Source organism: Alligator mississippiensis, chromosome 7, assembly GCF_030867095.1.
Source record: "Alligator mississippiensis isolate rAllMis1 chromosome 7, rAllMis1, whole genome shotgun sequence".
NCBI lineage: Eukaryota > Metazoa > Chordata > Crocodylia > Alligatoridae > Alligator > Alligator mississippiensis.
This window is the reverse complement of record NC_081830.1, coordinates 23,486,105-23,502,341: the sequence shown is the minus strand read 5'-3', so window position 1 is coordinate 23,502,341 and position 16,237 is coordinate 23,486,105. Positions and strand designations below refer to the sequence as shown.

The window sequence follows — 16,237 nt, the reverse complement described above, 5'->3', positions numbered from 1 at the left end:
AGCCATCTGAATGGTGAGAAAGGGCTTAGGCAAAGCAAGTAACATTTGAAAACTACAAGTGGAATTTTTCCCCAGAACTGAAACCAGGCTCATTGCTAAAGTGACATCCATGTCTGGCCATACAAGAACACCTGACTACAAAAATTTAAGGCTGTTTTTAATAACTTTAGTCCTAAAAACAAAACCTCTCAACAATGAATGTTTAATTGCTAAAAGGTTAAGATAGTCTTGATGGTTATGTATGACAGAAAGATCAGAACAAAGTTAGGTGACTTATCTAGCACCGTCTGTCTTTAGAAGTGCTACACAAACATTAATCAATCTTCAAACACCTGTGCCAGGAATATGAACAAGCATCACTATCTATATTTGATGGATGTAAAAAAACCCCCACAAACAAATAAATAGCAGTGTCACAACTGAGAATAGTGGCCATTTGACAGCAAGTTGTGTAAAGCAACACACGGACGAAATGTGACTGAAAAAAAGTCCAGTCAGTTATAGACACCATATCTGAGCTTGGACCCAAGCTGGACCCACCATACCCCAGATGCAAGTCTTGGAGTCTAAATATACATAAACTCAGATATGCATTTAATTTTTCACTGCTTTTACCTACTTTGTTATAGTTATATAAAAATAAAGTTCAATTTTCACAAAGACACTTCAGCAGAGAAGATTATTTAAAAATGTTTGCCACTGCCAGAACTGATAATGACAGGTAACTTAAAGAAATAAAAGTTCTTTTCTTACCTTCTGCTACATCATCATCTACAGCCCCTTTCACCTGAGAAAAACACCACTGAATATCATTTCCTCCTCCAGCTCCTGGAAGCAAAAAAAAGCAGCAGAGACCCCAGTTAAAACTGTTTGCAAATTTTATTTGCTCCAGTTGAGGCAGCATGCATCTAGGGCTGGCAAGCAACAATTCAGAGCCTGTTGTACACACCCACCACCAAGACTTCCCAAGCCAAAGCAGAGCTGCCAAAATCTTGATTACAAAGTGCTTCCCCCAAAATGATACCGCTTGTCACTCGCAATTTGTATTCAAAGCACAATCTGGCTAAAGTAGTGCTAAGAATGATCGAAGCTTTTCACTACAATTAGATAAGTCATAAAACTACCAAAATAATTACAATTAAATGTTAAACTATGCTATGTTTAAAAAGAGAACGCATGAACAATGCTATGTGAAAACAAAAGAACAGCAGCTTATTTCGCATCAAAGCATTTTTCCACTTCAGAACTTCAGTAAAACCTAAAAAACAGATCTCTACTTACAAGTGATTTACATTTAAAAATAAATACTAGGTCCAGGAATGATTTTCAGAACATTACAAACATTTAAAACCTTTGCACATCTCAAAGAAAACTGACTTTCATTTTGGCTGCCTTAAAATGTTACAACAACTAAATACTTAAAGACTAGAGAAATTTTACAACAACTCTGCAATTCCCCAACAGAAGTACCAGGAGTAAATATAAGGCCTAGGGAAGAAAGAGAAAAAGAGAGAGAGAGACAGAGAGAGAGAGGAAAAAGAGAGACATCAAATCCCTGAAATCTACCTAAAGTTAACAAATGTAACTACCATAGAAAATGGATCGAAGAGAAAGCTTCAGAAACATTACTGCTTCAGCGGAAGGCAGTGATTCATTTGAACCTTGCCACCAAAACATGCAGGAATCCACCACCCATTTCTTTTACATTTCATGCTGAGCAAATCACTGGGCTGGTACATACAGGAAGAGACTGAAATGAGCTTGCTCTTTCTAAGAGAGACTTCCCTCCCAGCCATGATAACCCAGGACTAAGCAACATATGCAGTTTGCAAAGTGCTTGCTAAACCACTTCTGGGGACAAGGGGCATGCAGGAAGGAACAAGTTAAATTAAGTTTAAGAATGAAGAAGCAAGCTGCTTTCTCCGTGAAACATCATCAACAGCCAGCCTCAGCACTAGGGAGGGGAATCCAGCATTTGAAATGGATCAGACAAGAGTCTGAACTTGGTGGTTCTTTAAGCACCAAGAGATTAGTGAATTAGACTGAGCTGCAGCAATAGGAAGCATCACGAAGATGTTCACCTATGAAAAATACTTGCTTGGAGTACACCCTACCACACCATCTCTCCCACCTCCCCAAAACCTGAATCCTCAATTTCTCACTTGTACCCAGCCTCTGATATTTGTTATTTAGCACTTCACATCATGGAAGCATTCTGAGGATGACATTTTGCAGGAAAAGCCACCACACCTTAACTATCAAGCTGAATTTCATTTTCCAAACAACTTGCTGCCTTCAAGACCCTGTTTCCATTGATTAAAAAGACAAGGATGGGTGGAGAGAGGGGAGCTGTAGTGTAGGGGAGAAGGCAAGATGCAAACCTAAACAGAGCCTCCCCAAATGCAAAGAATAAAAAATGCAATTTATTTGCAGAGAAGGAGGAAGAGAGCACCGAAAAAAAATAATTCAAAGGGGAAAAGTAAAAAAACAAAACAAAATCGTGTCCTACCAACCACACTTCTGTACATGAAGTAAAGCCATTTGCAAAATGGGGAAGAAAATGAGAAAGAAGAAAAAGAGAACCCCACCCCCACCCCAAGAGCAGGTATTTTTTATTTGAGAGTCTGATTTGACTCTTATCTGCAGATGTCTTATAGGTGAGCTCTACAATAGGATGCCAATGCACTCAAACACCATTTTCTGTCAGCCCTGTCTACACCGCCAGCACCAGCCTGCGCTCCAGGGAGGCGGCGGGGGGTGGGGGGGGAGAGATCTGCCGGCCCAAAGCAGAAAGTCGAACAGGGAATAAAGGAGAGACCCACCCTACCCGGAACCCCCTTCCACACTCAACTTCAGGGCCACAGGACTTCCCCCGCCTCACCCCACCGCTGCCCTTTTGCAACGCAAATCTTTTGGCAGGGAGGGGAAGCGGCGGGGGAGGAAGGAAGGAAATCAGGAGCGGGAGAAACGGACTCTGCACACTGCGCTCCAGGATGCAGGGAAATGCAGGAAAAAAAGAGGAGGAAGGGAAAGAGGGAGCAGACATGTGCAGCCCCAGGAAGGCTCCCTGCACGCGCCCCGGCCCCGTGGCCTCAGCTGCGCCCCCTTCGCTCCGCTCCCCGCCCTCGCCGGGCTGCAGCGCCCGGTACCCGGGAAGGACGGGGCTCCCTTCCCCTTACCTGCCATGTTGGCCTCCCAATGGTGGCCGGGTCTGATAGTGGCACGTCTCCGCTCTTAGAAGCGCCCCCGTTTGCCGGGCGGGGGGGTGCCGCGGAGGAGGATGGCGGCAGATTGTACCGGGGGGGGGGGGGGTGAAACCGACTCGGCTCCTCGAGCTTCGCCCGCTCTTGGCTCCCTCCCTGCCCCCCCCTCTAAGAGTCTACTTTCAAAATGGCGCCGGCGGAGCTGCGGGTGACGTCACCCGGAGCGAGGAGGGAGGGGCGAGAACGCCGAGGGGGCGGGGCGCTGATTCGGTCTTGCCCGCCCCCCCCCCCCAACGGTCGCCCCCAACCGTCCCCCAACCGTCCCGTGAGGCGACCCCCGCCCCCACGGCCGCCTCCATGTCGCCTCGCCGCGCCGGCCGAGCCCCCGCGGAGCCCCGGCGGGGCCCGCCCAGGACTCGCCTCCCCGCTGCTCGGCTCGGAGCCTCGTCAGTTGCAGCCCCGCGGAGGTGGGTGCGAACTGAGCGCGGGGGGCGCGGGCAGGCGGGCCCGGCCTCGCGAGCCCTCCCGCGCGGCGGCTGGGAGACGTGAGCACCGCACAGCCCCGGGCCCCGGCCCGGAGCCACCCCGACACACGTCTCGGCACCTCCCCCCGAGGCGGCGGCTGGGCTGCCCTCCCTCCCCCACCCCGCCACGGCGCCGGGGAGGGGGAGCAGCCCGGCACCGTCCTGCCAAGGGCCCCGTGCAAGACTGCGACTGAATCAGATACCCGACAAAGGCTCCCTCCGACCTGGGTCCAGAGCCGCTAGGCAGCAGGGATGCACCCCGGCCAGAGAAACCAGTTGCATTGGCATCCTCAGCCAGCCTCCTCCAAAATTGAGGGAGCTTCTTTGTAAGCTTCCTTTTGTCTCGTTTTTAATCTACATGTCACATCTCAGGCCAGATGGGCTCCAAATTGCCCGCTAAACAGAGCTCAAGTCTGGTGGCAGCAAGTGTCCTACCTTTCTGCTCTTCAGCCCAAGGCTTCAGATGCTCCCGAATCCGCGGGAAGCATGCAAGCCCCGAGCCTGGAGGCCTTGGGGCTCAGGTGCTCCCAGTCCCGCTTCCCCATAGCCAAAATGCTGAAGGAATAAGCTAGCAGCAGTTCCTGAACTCGGACAGGTTGCACACCGTGAGTTTTAAACAATACAGCCTGAAGTACCACCAGCAAATTTTCCAGTTCAACCACCAGAAAATTTTGGTCACGTCGAGTAATTATAATACATCTGTCAATGTGCACCACTGGTGGTACCCGTGCCACAGACTGGGAACCACTGAAAGCCCAAGAGCAATTGCCCAGCACCATAAACGGGGTAGGCAAGAGGCTTTCGTGGACTCTAGCAGGGGTCAGCCTACCTGCAGTGCAAGGGACAGGCCGTTACCCCACACCAAGTCATCCAGAGCGCAGACAGAAGTGACATTTTTTTGCCAGATCTGGCCATAGAAAGCAGTTTATAGCGGTGACCAAACATAAGTACATGGCTGCAGACAGCTTCAAAAATGGCCAATCACGTGAAAATCTGACCCCTCATTGTATGCAGGGTCAGTCAGATCAAGACATTTGGAAACAGAGTCTTTTATAACTTCTGTCTGTACTGCCTGCCAGCCTGTAGCTGTTTTCGGGGCGGGAGGGGGGGGGAAAGGGAGCAGAGGAAATTCAGTCTGGGGGTATTTCAGCCCCTGCTGGAGTGTGGGCAGGTGTATTAGAGCCCTCCGAGGTTGGGGGGCTCCAGTACACCCACCCCACCCTCCAGAAAAGGCTGGGGAACCCCTAGAATGAGCTCCCTCTGCTCCCTTTCCCCTCTCCCATCCTGAAACAAACAGGCTGGGCCACTGCTAGGGGAAACCAGGGGCAGGTTGGCAGCCAGCAGCTAGATTCCCCTCCCCCTGGAGCCAACAGTGAACTTCAGTTTGTTCCAGGACATCAGTTGTAACTCAGAAGGCTTCCTGCAAAGCCTTCTCAGTTACATCTGGGAGCTGCACTTCTGTCTGTACCCACAAGGTGGAGAAAAAGGGTAAGTAAGTAAGTAAGTAAGTACTTACTTTATTTGTAATATACTTGTAATATCCCCGGCCAAGTGAGTAAAACCACATGGGCTGAAACCATCATCATGTTATCTCCCCTGCCACGTGTTATTTGTAGGCATCAGAGCAAATCAGAAGTCCAGAGACAAATTTAGCCAAAGCTTAAGGATATTCATAGGCCAACAGGATCACAGCTTGTTGGATGCCTGGGGAGTTGAGGGACAGCCATAAAAATATAGTTCCACATTTCCCAGAGCTCGGGGGACATTATGATCTGCTCCACCTCTATGTGGTAGGTCTCTACAAAGGGCTGTTCCAGCCTGGACCAGATTTAAAATTTGTAATGAAATCTGGTAAATCCCTATTCTTTCAGAATGACTTGACAACATTCTGCACAGCTCGGAGGAAGACATCTTGCCAACACTTAGTGAGCCTCCTTTGCAAATAGGGCTGAATTAATCCATTAATTTGGGCTTCAGAAATTAATTCAGCCCTTGGCATGGAGTTCCTGTGGATTAAAAAATCCTGCAATTAAAAAAAAAAAAATGCAATTAGAGCTTTATATCGTGGATTAAAGAAACTATTACAACTTGTTGTAACTAGCAAAGTTCCTCTAGAAAAGATATGACTCTTCACTTAAACATTGTGAGATTAAAAAATACGTTTTAGTATTATAAACAACTTGGCTACAGAACATAATGAAGTCATATAAATAATTAACATTAAATCACAGCCTTATTACCTGGTGGAACACCTTTGTGATGTAGTCTTTGCTTGTATGCATTTGGTGATTTGGCAGTCATATGCTAGTGTAAATTATTAGTGCAAAATTACTACAGTTTCACAAAATTTCTTAACTACATGCATATGCTTCACTAATTTAAACAGGGGAATCATATGTTCACTACCTATGAAATTAGAACTATTATTAGTAATTATAAATATTACATTTATGCAACAAGTTCCAAGGAGCTTTTCACAGCACAGAGCTTTGTTAGACATATTTACTAAATTAATCGGTAAAAATTATCATGTAAACTTTATGAAAAAATAATACAAGTTTACTATTTACATATAAATTAAACTAGGTGAAAGTTCAGGGACATAACTACTAATTACAGTTTAATTTAGTACAGTTGACAGACATAACTTTTAAGCAACTATGAGCTTTGATTTTAAACTTGGGGCCAATTTTGCTAAGTGCTATACAAAGACCAGAAGATGCACTTTACCCAGATAACTTACTATCTAAGTCCTTTACGCTGCCCATTGTGGCACAGAGAATTTCATATAGCAGCTGCAAATTTACAATCCAGACACCTCAGCTCCATAGCCAGGCCTCATGTACTTAAAGAAAAGCAAAATCTCTGCTAGCCGGTAACAATAATGAAACTAAGATGCATAGCCAAGTAGTCCTCGTTAATGGCCAGTAGTATATACGTACACAGTAGATAAATCATCACAATTGTAATTTAAGTAAAACAATCTAAATTAATCTTGTTGAATAACTAATTGAAATATATTAAAATTGAGACGATCAAACCTCTCTCTAAAAAACCTCCAAGAATAAAGTTCTGTATGTGCTGTAGTTTCTTAGTAATGTGACCCATAGACAAGAGTATAATGAATTACAACAATCCTAGAAACAAAGATGCTATTATCACAGAATAAAGAAGTTTGTAATAGCCTACAAGTGACCTTAGGCTCTTCTATCTATCAGTGCATATAGTTCCCTACAGTATGTTCTCAAGTAAACTAGTTTCCAGTTTGAATGAATGAAGCTTCCATCATGTTTTGCAGGTAGAATATTTTACAACTTAAGGGGGCATTGAATAGGTGAGCCATATTCTTGCAGCACTACTTGAAGTCAAGGATTACATAAATATGGCCAGCACAGCCAAGGCCCTTAGTTGTATTTAAGCTAAGTGGCATGGTAATTGGCACAAACTGATACATTGGCCATATGGGTTTTCCTTCACAGTCAATCCAGTTTCACTCCTCTCAAATTAACTGATCTGTCAAGCCCTGAAAACCCCTAGTCCCAGTGGCCAAGGGAATTTAGCCTTAACTGTTCAAGTAAAGGTAAAAACTAGCATGCTTCCAATAGTCTTCAGCCCCCAATCACTAATGCACATGCTTATACATAGAAGTAGTCCCAGTGAAATCAAAGCTAAGTAATTGTGCATGTGCAAGTGTCAGAATTGTATCCTTACCCACAACTGCTGGAACTACCAGGAGCCATCCTAGCAGTCTGATTATTAAAAACATTTTTCTTTTTATTTAGTGTTGTCTCTTTGGAAAGGTATAGAAGTAAAATTAAAATAGCTAGCAAGTGAGTACATGGAACTAAGGAAGCAAAATTCAGCGTCTGTATGGAATTTGACCTTTCCCTTTGCAGTCACTGGACAGCTTAGCTTTTTAGCTAACATCATCAGTAAAAGTGGAGAAAAATGACACATACCTTGCAGGTCACTTTGTAACAGTCAGTGGTTCCTTCTAGAAATCTATTTCCCCAACAAAATAAGATCTAATGGTACTGAGTGGCTTTAAGCCATTCACCATTGAACATACCCCTGAAATGACAGCAGACTGATTTAGATATACAAGCAGTTTGTGTGTCATTTAAAAATTATAAAGCTCATTGGATTAAATGCCTGCACTGTTAGAAGAGAAAACCTCAATGGATTTTCATACTGGACATCTATGGGTACTTTCTTAGTTTACAGCTGCTCAGAGTTTATAGTTCTGTTCATGCAAAAGCTGCCTGGATTTGGAAATAATTTCACACACAAACAATTTAAATGAAGTAGGTTGCATAATAGAGCTGATTTGTTTTAAAATGCACAATGCCACCATTGAAAACAGAACTTGCCCAGTGTCTCCAGTTTGATGCTTTTTTTTTTCTATTCACCTGAATTTTAGCAGGAGTTCTAGCTTTAAATTAATTTAGATGATTCACAGTAGCCCTTAGATCAAACCCTTAGCTCCTGAAATAGACAAAGAAAGGGATTGCACACAAACAGAAGGCAGCTGTTGTGGGTGGGTGAGAGGAAGTCACAAGTATATTCTTTTTACCATTATTTTTCCCCCAAAATGCCAATATTTAAAATGGGATTTTTGGTTGTAGCTATGTTGGTCTAAGGACATAGGCAGACAAGGTTCTTCGGTTAAATGTGGTAACTTTTATTAGACCAACTAAATAGTTGGAAAATTTGTTTTTTACAAGCTTTTGGGCTCAAACACCCTTCTTCAGGCAGGTGTTTGAGCCCCAAAGATTGCAAAGAACAATTTTTCCACCTATTTAGTTGGCCTAATAAAAGATATCACATTTACCCAAAGAACCTTGTCTGCCTAAAATTCAAAACGTCATTTCAAGATAAAATGAACATGAATGAAGGGGAATTTGACCCAAAAAGGCATAAAACATCATTGTTTGGAGAGTGATTGTTAAATTATGTCAGCCTGGTAGCCTGATCTTGTTGGAAAGAAATGTTCCTTTTTTTTTTTTTAAACATACTTTGGAATATGGGGACATTGCTATAAGTCATGTTTCCTGGCACCTAGTTCTTTAATATATCCATCAGCCCAGTATTGCCAACTCCCATGATATTTGGTGTTTTTCCTGGAGTCATGGGAATACATGAGAATTTCAATTTCCTTGTTAAGTTTTGTTGTTGTTTAGAGGAAAAATGCTTGAAATATACCATCTATAGGTTCTGAAACTAGAAGGCAAAAAGAAAAAAGAACTGCGCAAGTATTATTTTATAAACTTTCATGATATTTAAGACAGTTTCATGCTTTTTGGGAGTCTGACTTTAAGGACTTTGGAGTGGCAACACTTATTCTAGCATATTTTAAAAAATGCATATGTGTGTTTTTAGTATGTATGTACCTTACTGGTGCGATCATTCTTCGTTTGTCAGGTTATTATCATTTGATTTATGTTCTGTTTTGCTTTTGGTTTCATTTTTCTATTGCTAATGAATTGCGCTTGATAGAATGTTTCCCAAGTATTAGTTAATTCAACAGATAGGAATTGTTGCAGTTCAAACTGTTTTGAGGCATTTTTGTTTAATTCCCTTTATCTTGGAACAACAAATGATGTTTCTGGTTTGGGGACTGAGAGGGTCTGAAGGTAATGAACTGTGAAGGGAAGGAAAGGAGGCCAAAATTTCAAAGTGGATTGTTCCATTCACATGGTTTTTCTAGTAGGGAATAAGTCAGTACTGTAAACAGGAGAGAGGTGTGTTTGCATACTGGACAGGAAATCCTTAGTTCTAACTCTTGTTCTGTTTTGTTGATTCCCTCTGAGACCTTGGGGAAATCCTTCATGTTTCCATTTTCCCATCTGAAATACACTGGAGATGATAATATGCATCTCAGAGAGGTGTTTTTTTTAGTTAACGCTTGTAATATGCTTGGTGAACAGTACTTAGTATTGTTGAGCTTGAAATTAATGTCACAGCTAAAAGTGCATGTGTTCTTCTGACCCATGAAGATGACTTTTCCAGTTCCATTAACTTGTCCTGCTCTTTAAAATTTTTAATGTGGAGGAAAGAGCTGGGGTCAAATTACTAATGCTAAAATGTAAACCTTGCAGTGTCATTTACACCATGAAAAGTGGGTACACAGCATTACAATTCTCACAGGTTTTTCTTTATACGCACTTTGTGTGGATGTCAGACTATTCATGTGACAAATGATAAAATAGACTCATTTTTTTTCCACCTATTTTGGTTCTTCAGCGGAGTTAGGGTGGAATAGCAATGATCATTAGCAGAGATGGGGAGAGTCTGGAGCTTAAGATGTGCATGTGAATTTCGTTCTGTTTTTACATGCCTGATGCTGAGGGTTTGTGTTTCCAAGGTAGTGAGTAGCCATAGTTCAAATTGTTCTTTGGGGGAAAGGAATGCTAAGGAATACTGGTCAAAATATTTTGCATTTGGATTGTTCATTTGTTGTACAATCAAATATAGTTATTTATAACAATAGAAAAAAACCTTGAAAAGTTCTAGTTTTTTTCATCAGTCTTTTTAGGTTCTTTAACCTACTCTATCATTTTTAGTTTTGTAAACAAAAGTTGAAAAAATGTAATTGAAATTTTTAACATTAAAGTCTATTTTTTCAAATTTTAAATTTTCTTTCTTTTAACCATCCCCATTGCTTTGTACCTTTGAAAAAAAAATCAGGCTTTATATGGCTTAAGAAAGGCACCCAAAATAAGAGACCTCAGTTGACTGGATCCTGTTTTACAATCCCTATCTTGAGATGCTACCCTAAATTCAGCCAAGGGTCTATTTTTAAAGACACAGAGCTTGCTTTTTTTAATTATTTCCTCCAAGTCCCATTTTCCTCTCAAATCAGGACTACTGGTTTACAATGAATTTAAAGCTAACTAAACAGATCAGGGGAAAAAACTCCCACACATGATTCTTCTCTTTAATTGTTCTTTTAATTGGGAGTAGAGGTGTCATAATTCTTGTATATCCCAATCCCAAACCCATACAGGTTTTTACTGTCATATAAAAGCAAACGAGGTAATCACAAGGTTAATTTCCTTCTACTTTGTTATTAGAATAAAAAAGAGCCCCTAGTCTTCCAGATAACAGTATACAGGGGCAGTCATAGCAGGGCCCCACTCCTGTGTAAATTCCTGTGATCAGCACTCAGATCTCTGAATTAAGCTCTTATGCAGTAGGCAGAACTATTCACAGCTTGGCTAACCAAAAGCCTTTTACAAGAAACTGATAAAAGCAACTGGAACTAAGTCTGCCAATAAACCTGGAGACTGCTGCTGCAGGCAGCCAACTGCTTCCTTCCAGGAGGAAAATGTGTCACTTCCTTCAGAGGTCCCAGAGCTACAATACATTCAAAGTTCAGCAGCAGGAGGGGCAGAGACTTTCTGTCTGCACCCTTAAAAACAGCAGTTTAGAAAGGCTATATAGATACCTCCTGAGAAATATTTAAAGGGCAGTGCAAGCTAGCAGTGATACTTAATTGGCTCATGCTAGACATTGTTTAAAAATCCTAAGCAAAGCTCAGCCTTGACTTGTTTTGATTCTTGACCTTCTTCCTGCCATTCTGTAGAATGCCTGTATATTCTTTGTGTTTAATTTAGTGCTTGTAGCTCCACACTTGCCTCTGTAGTTTCTCCATGTAGAACTTCATCTTTTTGCTGTCTGCATGTAGACTGAGAAATCATCCTGTAGCTGTCTCCAAAACCAGTTTTTTTTCCCAACCAAAATTTACTTTGTGAGAGACCCTCCTGGAGGTACACAGATAGAGGGAAGGGGAAACAATAAATGTCCCATATGCCCATACTTGGGTATCTAACTTCTTAAACCACCCAAAACACTTCCCTGTGCCAAATCTAGCACAAAGACAGGCCAGACAGGAAGAAATGGAGGAGAGTTTAACATTTCCTACCTCTAAGGCATCACATAAAGTTGTCAGGTTTTATTACTTAAATCCTGCATCTGATGAAGGTAGTGTGATAAGATTTACAAAAGAGTACATTAAGCACAATGTACAAAATGTAATTGTTCTTGCAAGTGATTACCTCCTCCTAAATTAGCCCCAATACTTTTGCAAACTGCATTGATCCAGATGTCTGACATTGTGGCATAAACTTGGACCTAATCTGTCTAGGTATAAGAGCACCCAATATTGTGACCACAGGGGAGAAGTGGAATTGACCTTTTAATTTCTATATACGCCCATTTTATTCTCTATTGAAACCCTCTTTCTTGTGTTCCCCTGCTCGCGCGCTCGGCAGCCCACAGGCGGCAGTGGCAAACACTGTCCAGCACAGCAAGCAGGAGGGACCCAGCTGCTGCCGCGGCGCAGCCCCGACGGGCGAGCCTGGAGCCGGCATGGGGCCAGGTTACAAGCTGGTGCTGAGCGCGGGGGGAGTGGCCCCTCGCCCACTCCGTGCCCGACTCCCCGCACTGCAGCCGCTCGCAGCCTGCGTGGGGCTCCTTGTGCTTGCTCCGGACAGCCCCACGTGGGCTGCGAGTGACTGCAGCAGGGAGCACCGGCCACAGGGCGGGGGAGGGGCCACTTTCCTCCATACTGGGAAGGAGCCCGGGGAAAAGTGGCCCCTCACCTGCCCCATGGCTGGCGCTCCCTGCTGCAGCTGCTCGCAGCCCACGCAGGACTGTCCAGAGCAGGCACAGGAGGGCTGTGAGCGGCTTCTGCGCAGGGCGGCGTGCACGGGGCAGGCGCGGGGCTGTTTCCCCCCCGCTCAGCTTTTCCCTGGGCTCCTTCCCTGCCTGGGGTCCTCCCCTGCCCTTCTCCCTTACCTGCTGTTCTGGCACCGGGGCAGCCATGTGGTCCCTGGTGCTGTTGTGGGAGCCCATTGGGCTTTCCCTGGGTCCTATTGCCCTTGGTTCCTGTCAAAAATGACAGGAACTAAGAGCAGATAAATATTAATTTTCTAATTTTTTTAGGGGTCCTGCAGGCCAGATAGAATGGCCTCGTGGGCCAGGTGTGGCCTACAGGCCATATTTTGCTCAACCCTGCTGTAGATATACGATCCAAGCCCTTTCCAAGGTCAAGCCTCAGAGTTTAGATGTTAATAATATGACCTTTCGGTATTGGGAACCCATTGTTTATAATCTAAAATTAAACTTACCCCTAACAGTGTAGGGTCAAACATTGATTTCAGAGTCCAGTGGGAGGTCAGGGTGGACTTTGAGACAAGTATTGATTAGGTGCAAATGAGACCAGAAATTAATCCTTTGATATTAAGTGCTTCAGTTGCAGCATCCATTTAAATGTGAATGGTGACCTGCATGATTTAAATGGAAAATGTTACAATTTGGGACGAATGCTATAAACGTTAATAACCATCTATGAGGGTGTCTTGCCTCTTACCTTGTTGGATTCTGAGAACACTCAAAATGAGTTGTCAGTAGAAAGATTGCTGTTGATTTTGATGCAAGTTGGATCAAGCCATGAATTCAGGCATCATCCCTGAAATGTTCGCCTGCCTTGAGTAAAGGTAGCTGTAGACTGGTGAATGACACATTATGCTGCATCACAGAGAGGGAAAATCTTGGCCTAAGGCAAAGCACAGGATTTTTAATATTTGTATGGCACTTGTCACTTGTGTACAGTGTGTTAACCAAAGAGCAGTATGCATGCTTCTTAGTGAATTGGAGAAAACACACTGCAGTTCAAAGGGAAAAAAAAACCCTATAGTACATGAATTAATGCTGATAAAGATAGAGATAATTGTGCTGTTTTATTCATGATTGCAGGAATGATAAACTGAATCCATTCAGTAAAAAAAACAAACCAAAAAAACAAATCCTGCCCACTGACCAAAAATTATCTTTTGCCAGTATTTTCTGTGAAGAAATGTATGTGACAAGTTGAAGGCTTACTTGTAACTTTACAGTCTGAATATCATTTTGATGTGCTACCCTTAGAAAGACGCAGAAAGCAGAGCCTCAGGTTGCAAGAACTCACCCAGATGATGCAGTTTTTATGCGTGGAACTTAGTTTATCTACCACAGAAGGAAGAAAAGCTCAGTAATCCCTCCTGGAATTTGAGTCTGTTCCAGGGCCTGATCAAAACTCTACTCAAGTCAATGGGAAGACATTTGTTGCCTTCAGTAGGCTTTGGATCAAGTCATCAGCAATTTAGTTGTTTCCAGCACTGAAACTGGGATATGTACATGGGAGTGATATACCTCAAATTTCACTTTTTCTGGTTAAAAAGAGGCAGGAAAGTGTTTAAAAATGGAGAGCTGAAGCTACCATAATTTACCACACCATTTGTGGTGTGGGAGAGGTCCTGGAAAAGAAGATATCTTAATTTCGTGGAAGGATACCACCTCCCTCATTCAAGAGGTGGTGGTTTCAAATGTAATCCTCATATCCTGACACTAGCTTACTGTATAAAGGTACATGTTTGAGGCTTAGTTATTTTCTGTTCATTTTTTTTTCAGGTCAGTGAGGTACAAGCAAAGCTATCCACCCTTCAGTGTTCCATTGCCTAAGTCTGGCCTTGATATTTTGCTATCGCTGGTACCCTTGTTTGTGCAAATCCAGTACCGAACAGCTTTGGAGCCTGGAGCCATAAAGTTAGAGTAAGTCCTGTATGCATGAAATATTGCACATTTTATAGAGATCTGTTTAAAATATCTTTACCAATACTTTATAACCAGCTGACTACAGCAAGGCAGATGCAAAGAGGTACTCTTCTTGTGTTTTATGAGTAACTAGAGAAAAGCAGAACCATAGAAGTTGTGTTACCAATATCTGAGTAATTTTTACTAGAGCTTACTGGTTCCTAGGAAAATTCATTTTTTTCCGAAAAGTTTGTCTCAAGGCTAAACCAGACATTTTCAAAATTTGCTGCAGACTAGAAACTCCCCAGAACCTGCAGTTGCTCAGTGAAGTAACTGTTCTTGTCATTTTGCACATTAGTGACATTTCCAGAACTGTCAGTTTCACTGAGCAGTGGCATGGAGTTTCTTGGGGAAGATGATTCTGAGCAAAATAAGCAAGTGGGTGGCCCTGGGTCAGAGACCCTGTATACCCTTCACATCTGGCTCTGAGGCAGCCTGCTCCCAAGCAGGGTTCTTTCAGGATCCTACCTTGGACTCAGAAAGACTTCATTAAATCTGAAATGTTTTGTCAGAAAAATTTCTGACAAAACATTTCAGGTCCAACAAACTGTTATTTTCTGAGAAAACTTTGTTTCCTTGGCAGATTTCCAACCAGCTCATATCAATACACTGGACACAATGGTTAAGTGAGTAAACTTATACAAAAGCATTGTTATTGACTATATTGCCACTAGAAACAAATCTAATTATAGCCTAATCACAGTGCAAGAAAGGCCATATCATCCATAACACCTGAAAATATGATCCAGAGTAGAAGAGCAAATGAAGTATTGTAATTTTCTAGAAAATCTTTTCCCATGATAATAGTCATAATAAAATACATGGTAAAACTGATTGAGAACTTTTCAACAAAATTTTTTCCACTTAAAAATGATAATTTGTCTCAAAACATTTCATGCATTTTTTTCATGGGGTAAATTGATTGAAATAAACTTCTGGGAGGGTTTTTGAGGTTCACAGTAGAATTTATGGCCAGAGGAAAGAAATCAGACAGACCCCAGAATAACCACTGGTAGTTTAGGACACTCATATGGTCATATGAGAGACTAGATTTAAGCTCCAGTTTTGTCTAACTTGTGTTGGGCACATGAGCTTGGCTATCATCAAGGCCCAGCCATTAGGACAGGAAACTAGATACCATTTGAAGCATGGTTGATTGGTTTTCTTCCCACAAATTTTCTAAAATTTAATTTTGTTCTGTATTGAAAAACCTTACGTGTTTTCTTTTTTCTTTCTTAAAATCCAGTCTCCTGAATCCTACACAATTATTGCTCTACCCACGAGCCCAGATAGAAACTAACCTTACTGTTTTTTCAGAATTGTTGAGTACATGGTAGTATCTATTGAAGTTGATTGAGCTGCTAGGTACTGAGTGTTTTGAAAAGTCTGGTTATTATTGTTTGCCAGAATTAAAGCAGAGCATTTTGGAAAATCTGGGCCCCTTCAAAGATGCTGAGCACTTGAAATCTGTCTCTTTTTGACCTGCTCATAGTCACTTTATGAATCAGTTGTGAAGCCAGGAAGAGATACAAGAGTCTCCACTATTCCCTCACGGTCCTTTCTGCCTGCCCATCTCTCCACTTCCTTGTTCAGAGAGAGCTTTTTTTGCTTCTGAATTCTTTGATTTTTCTGACTGGCATTTTTCTGTGTGCTAATTTTGCTTCAGTATTTTGCTAAGTGTTCCATCCCCCCCCTGTGTGTTATGCTGAATTTTACATTTAAAAGGTAATTCTTTTCTTAACTTTTTCCATACATACGATCCTTTTATGGCACAGTAACAAATACTATGAGATGATAGGACTTTGGATCTGCAGCAAGAAATTAGAATGGTCATCAGCATCATGCAGCTCTCAGGCTGGAAAGTTCAGAGGCATT

The 16,237-nt window shown here is 42.5% G+C and overlaps 2 protein-coding genes across 3 annotated transcripts in view; one reads left to right on the top strand and one right to left on the bottom strand.

Moving 5' to 3' along the window:
• PPP2R2A (protein phosphatase 2 regulatory subunit Balpha) overlaps positions 1-3,407 on the bottom strand; it is a 66,380-nt gene extending 62,973 nt beyond the window's left edge. Inside the window, exons 1-2 of one of the 2 annotated variants that reach the window (XM_014606433.3) lie at positions 3,180-3,407; positions 754-828 (exon numbers count right to left, since the gene is read on the bottom strand). In XM_014606433.3, coding sequence (XP_014461919.1) covers positions 754-828; positions 3,180-3,186 — 82 coding nt within the window. In that variant the 5' untranslated portion in view covers positions 3,187-3,407. Of the gene's footprint in view, positions 1-753; positions 829-1,589; positions 1,642-3,179 lie in introns of those variants that run through there. The other variant, XM_019482447.2, reaches the window with a different exon arrangement.
• Positions 3,408-3,507: 100 nt separating this feature from the next.
• The window catches only part of EBF2 (EBF transcription factor 2), a 238,920-nt gene continuing 226,190 nt past the window's right edge, over positions 3,508-16,237 (top strand). The window contains exons 1-2 of the mRNA XM_014606430.3: positions 3,508-3,670; positions 14,180-14,320. Of these exons, the coding sequence (XP_014461916.2) occupies positions 3,561-3,670; positions 14,180-14,320 (251 nt within the window). The 5' untranslated portion in view covers positions 3,508-3,560. The remainder of the gene's footprint in view (positions 3,671-14,179; positions 14,321-16,237) is intronic.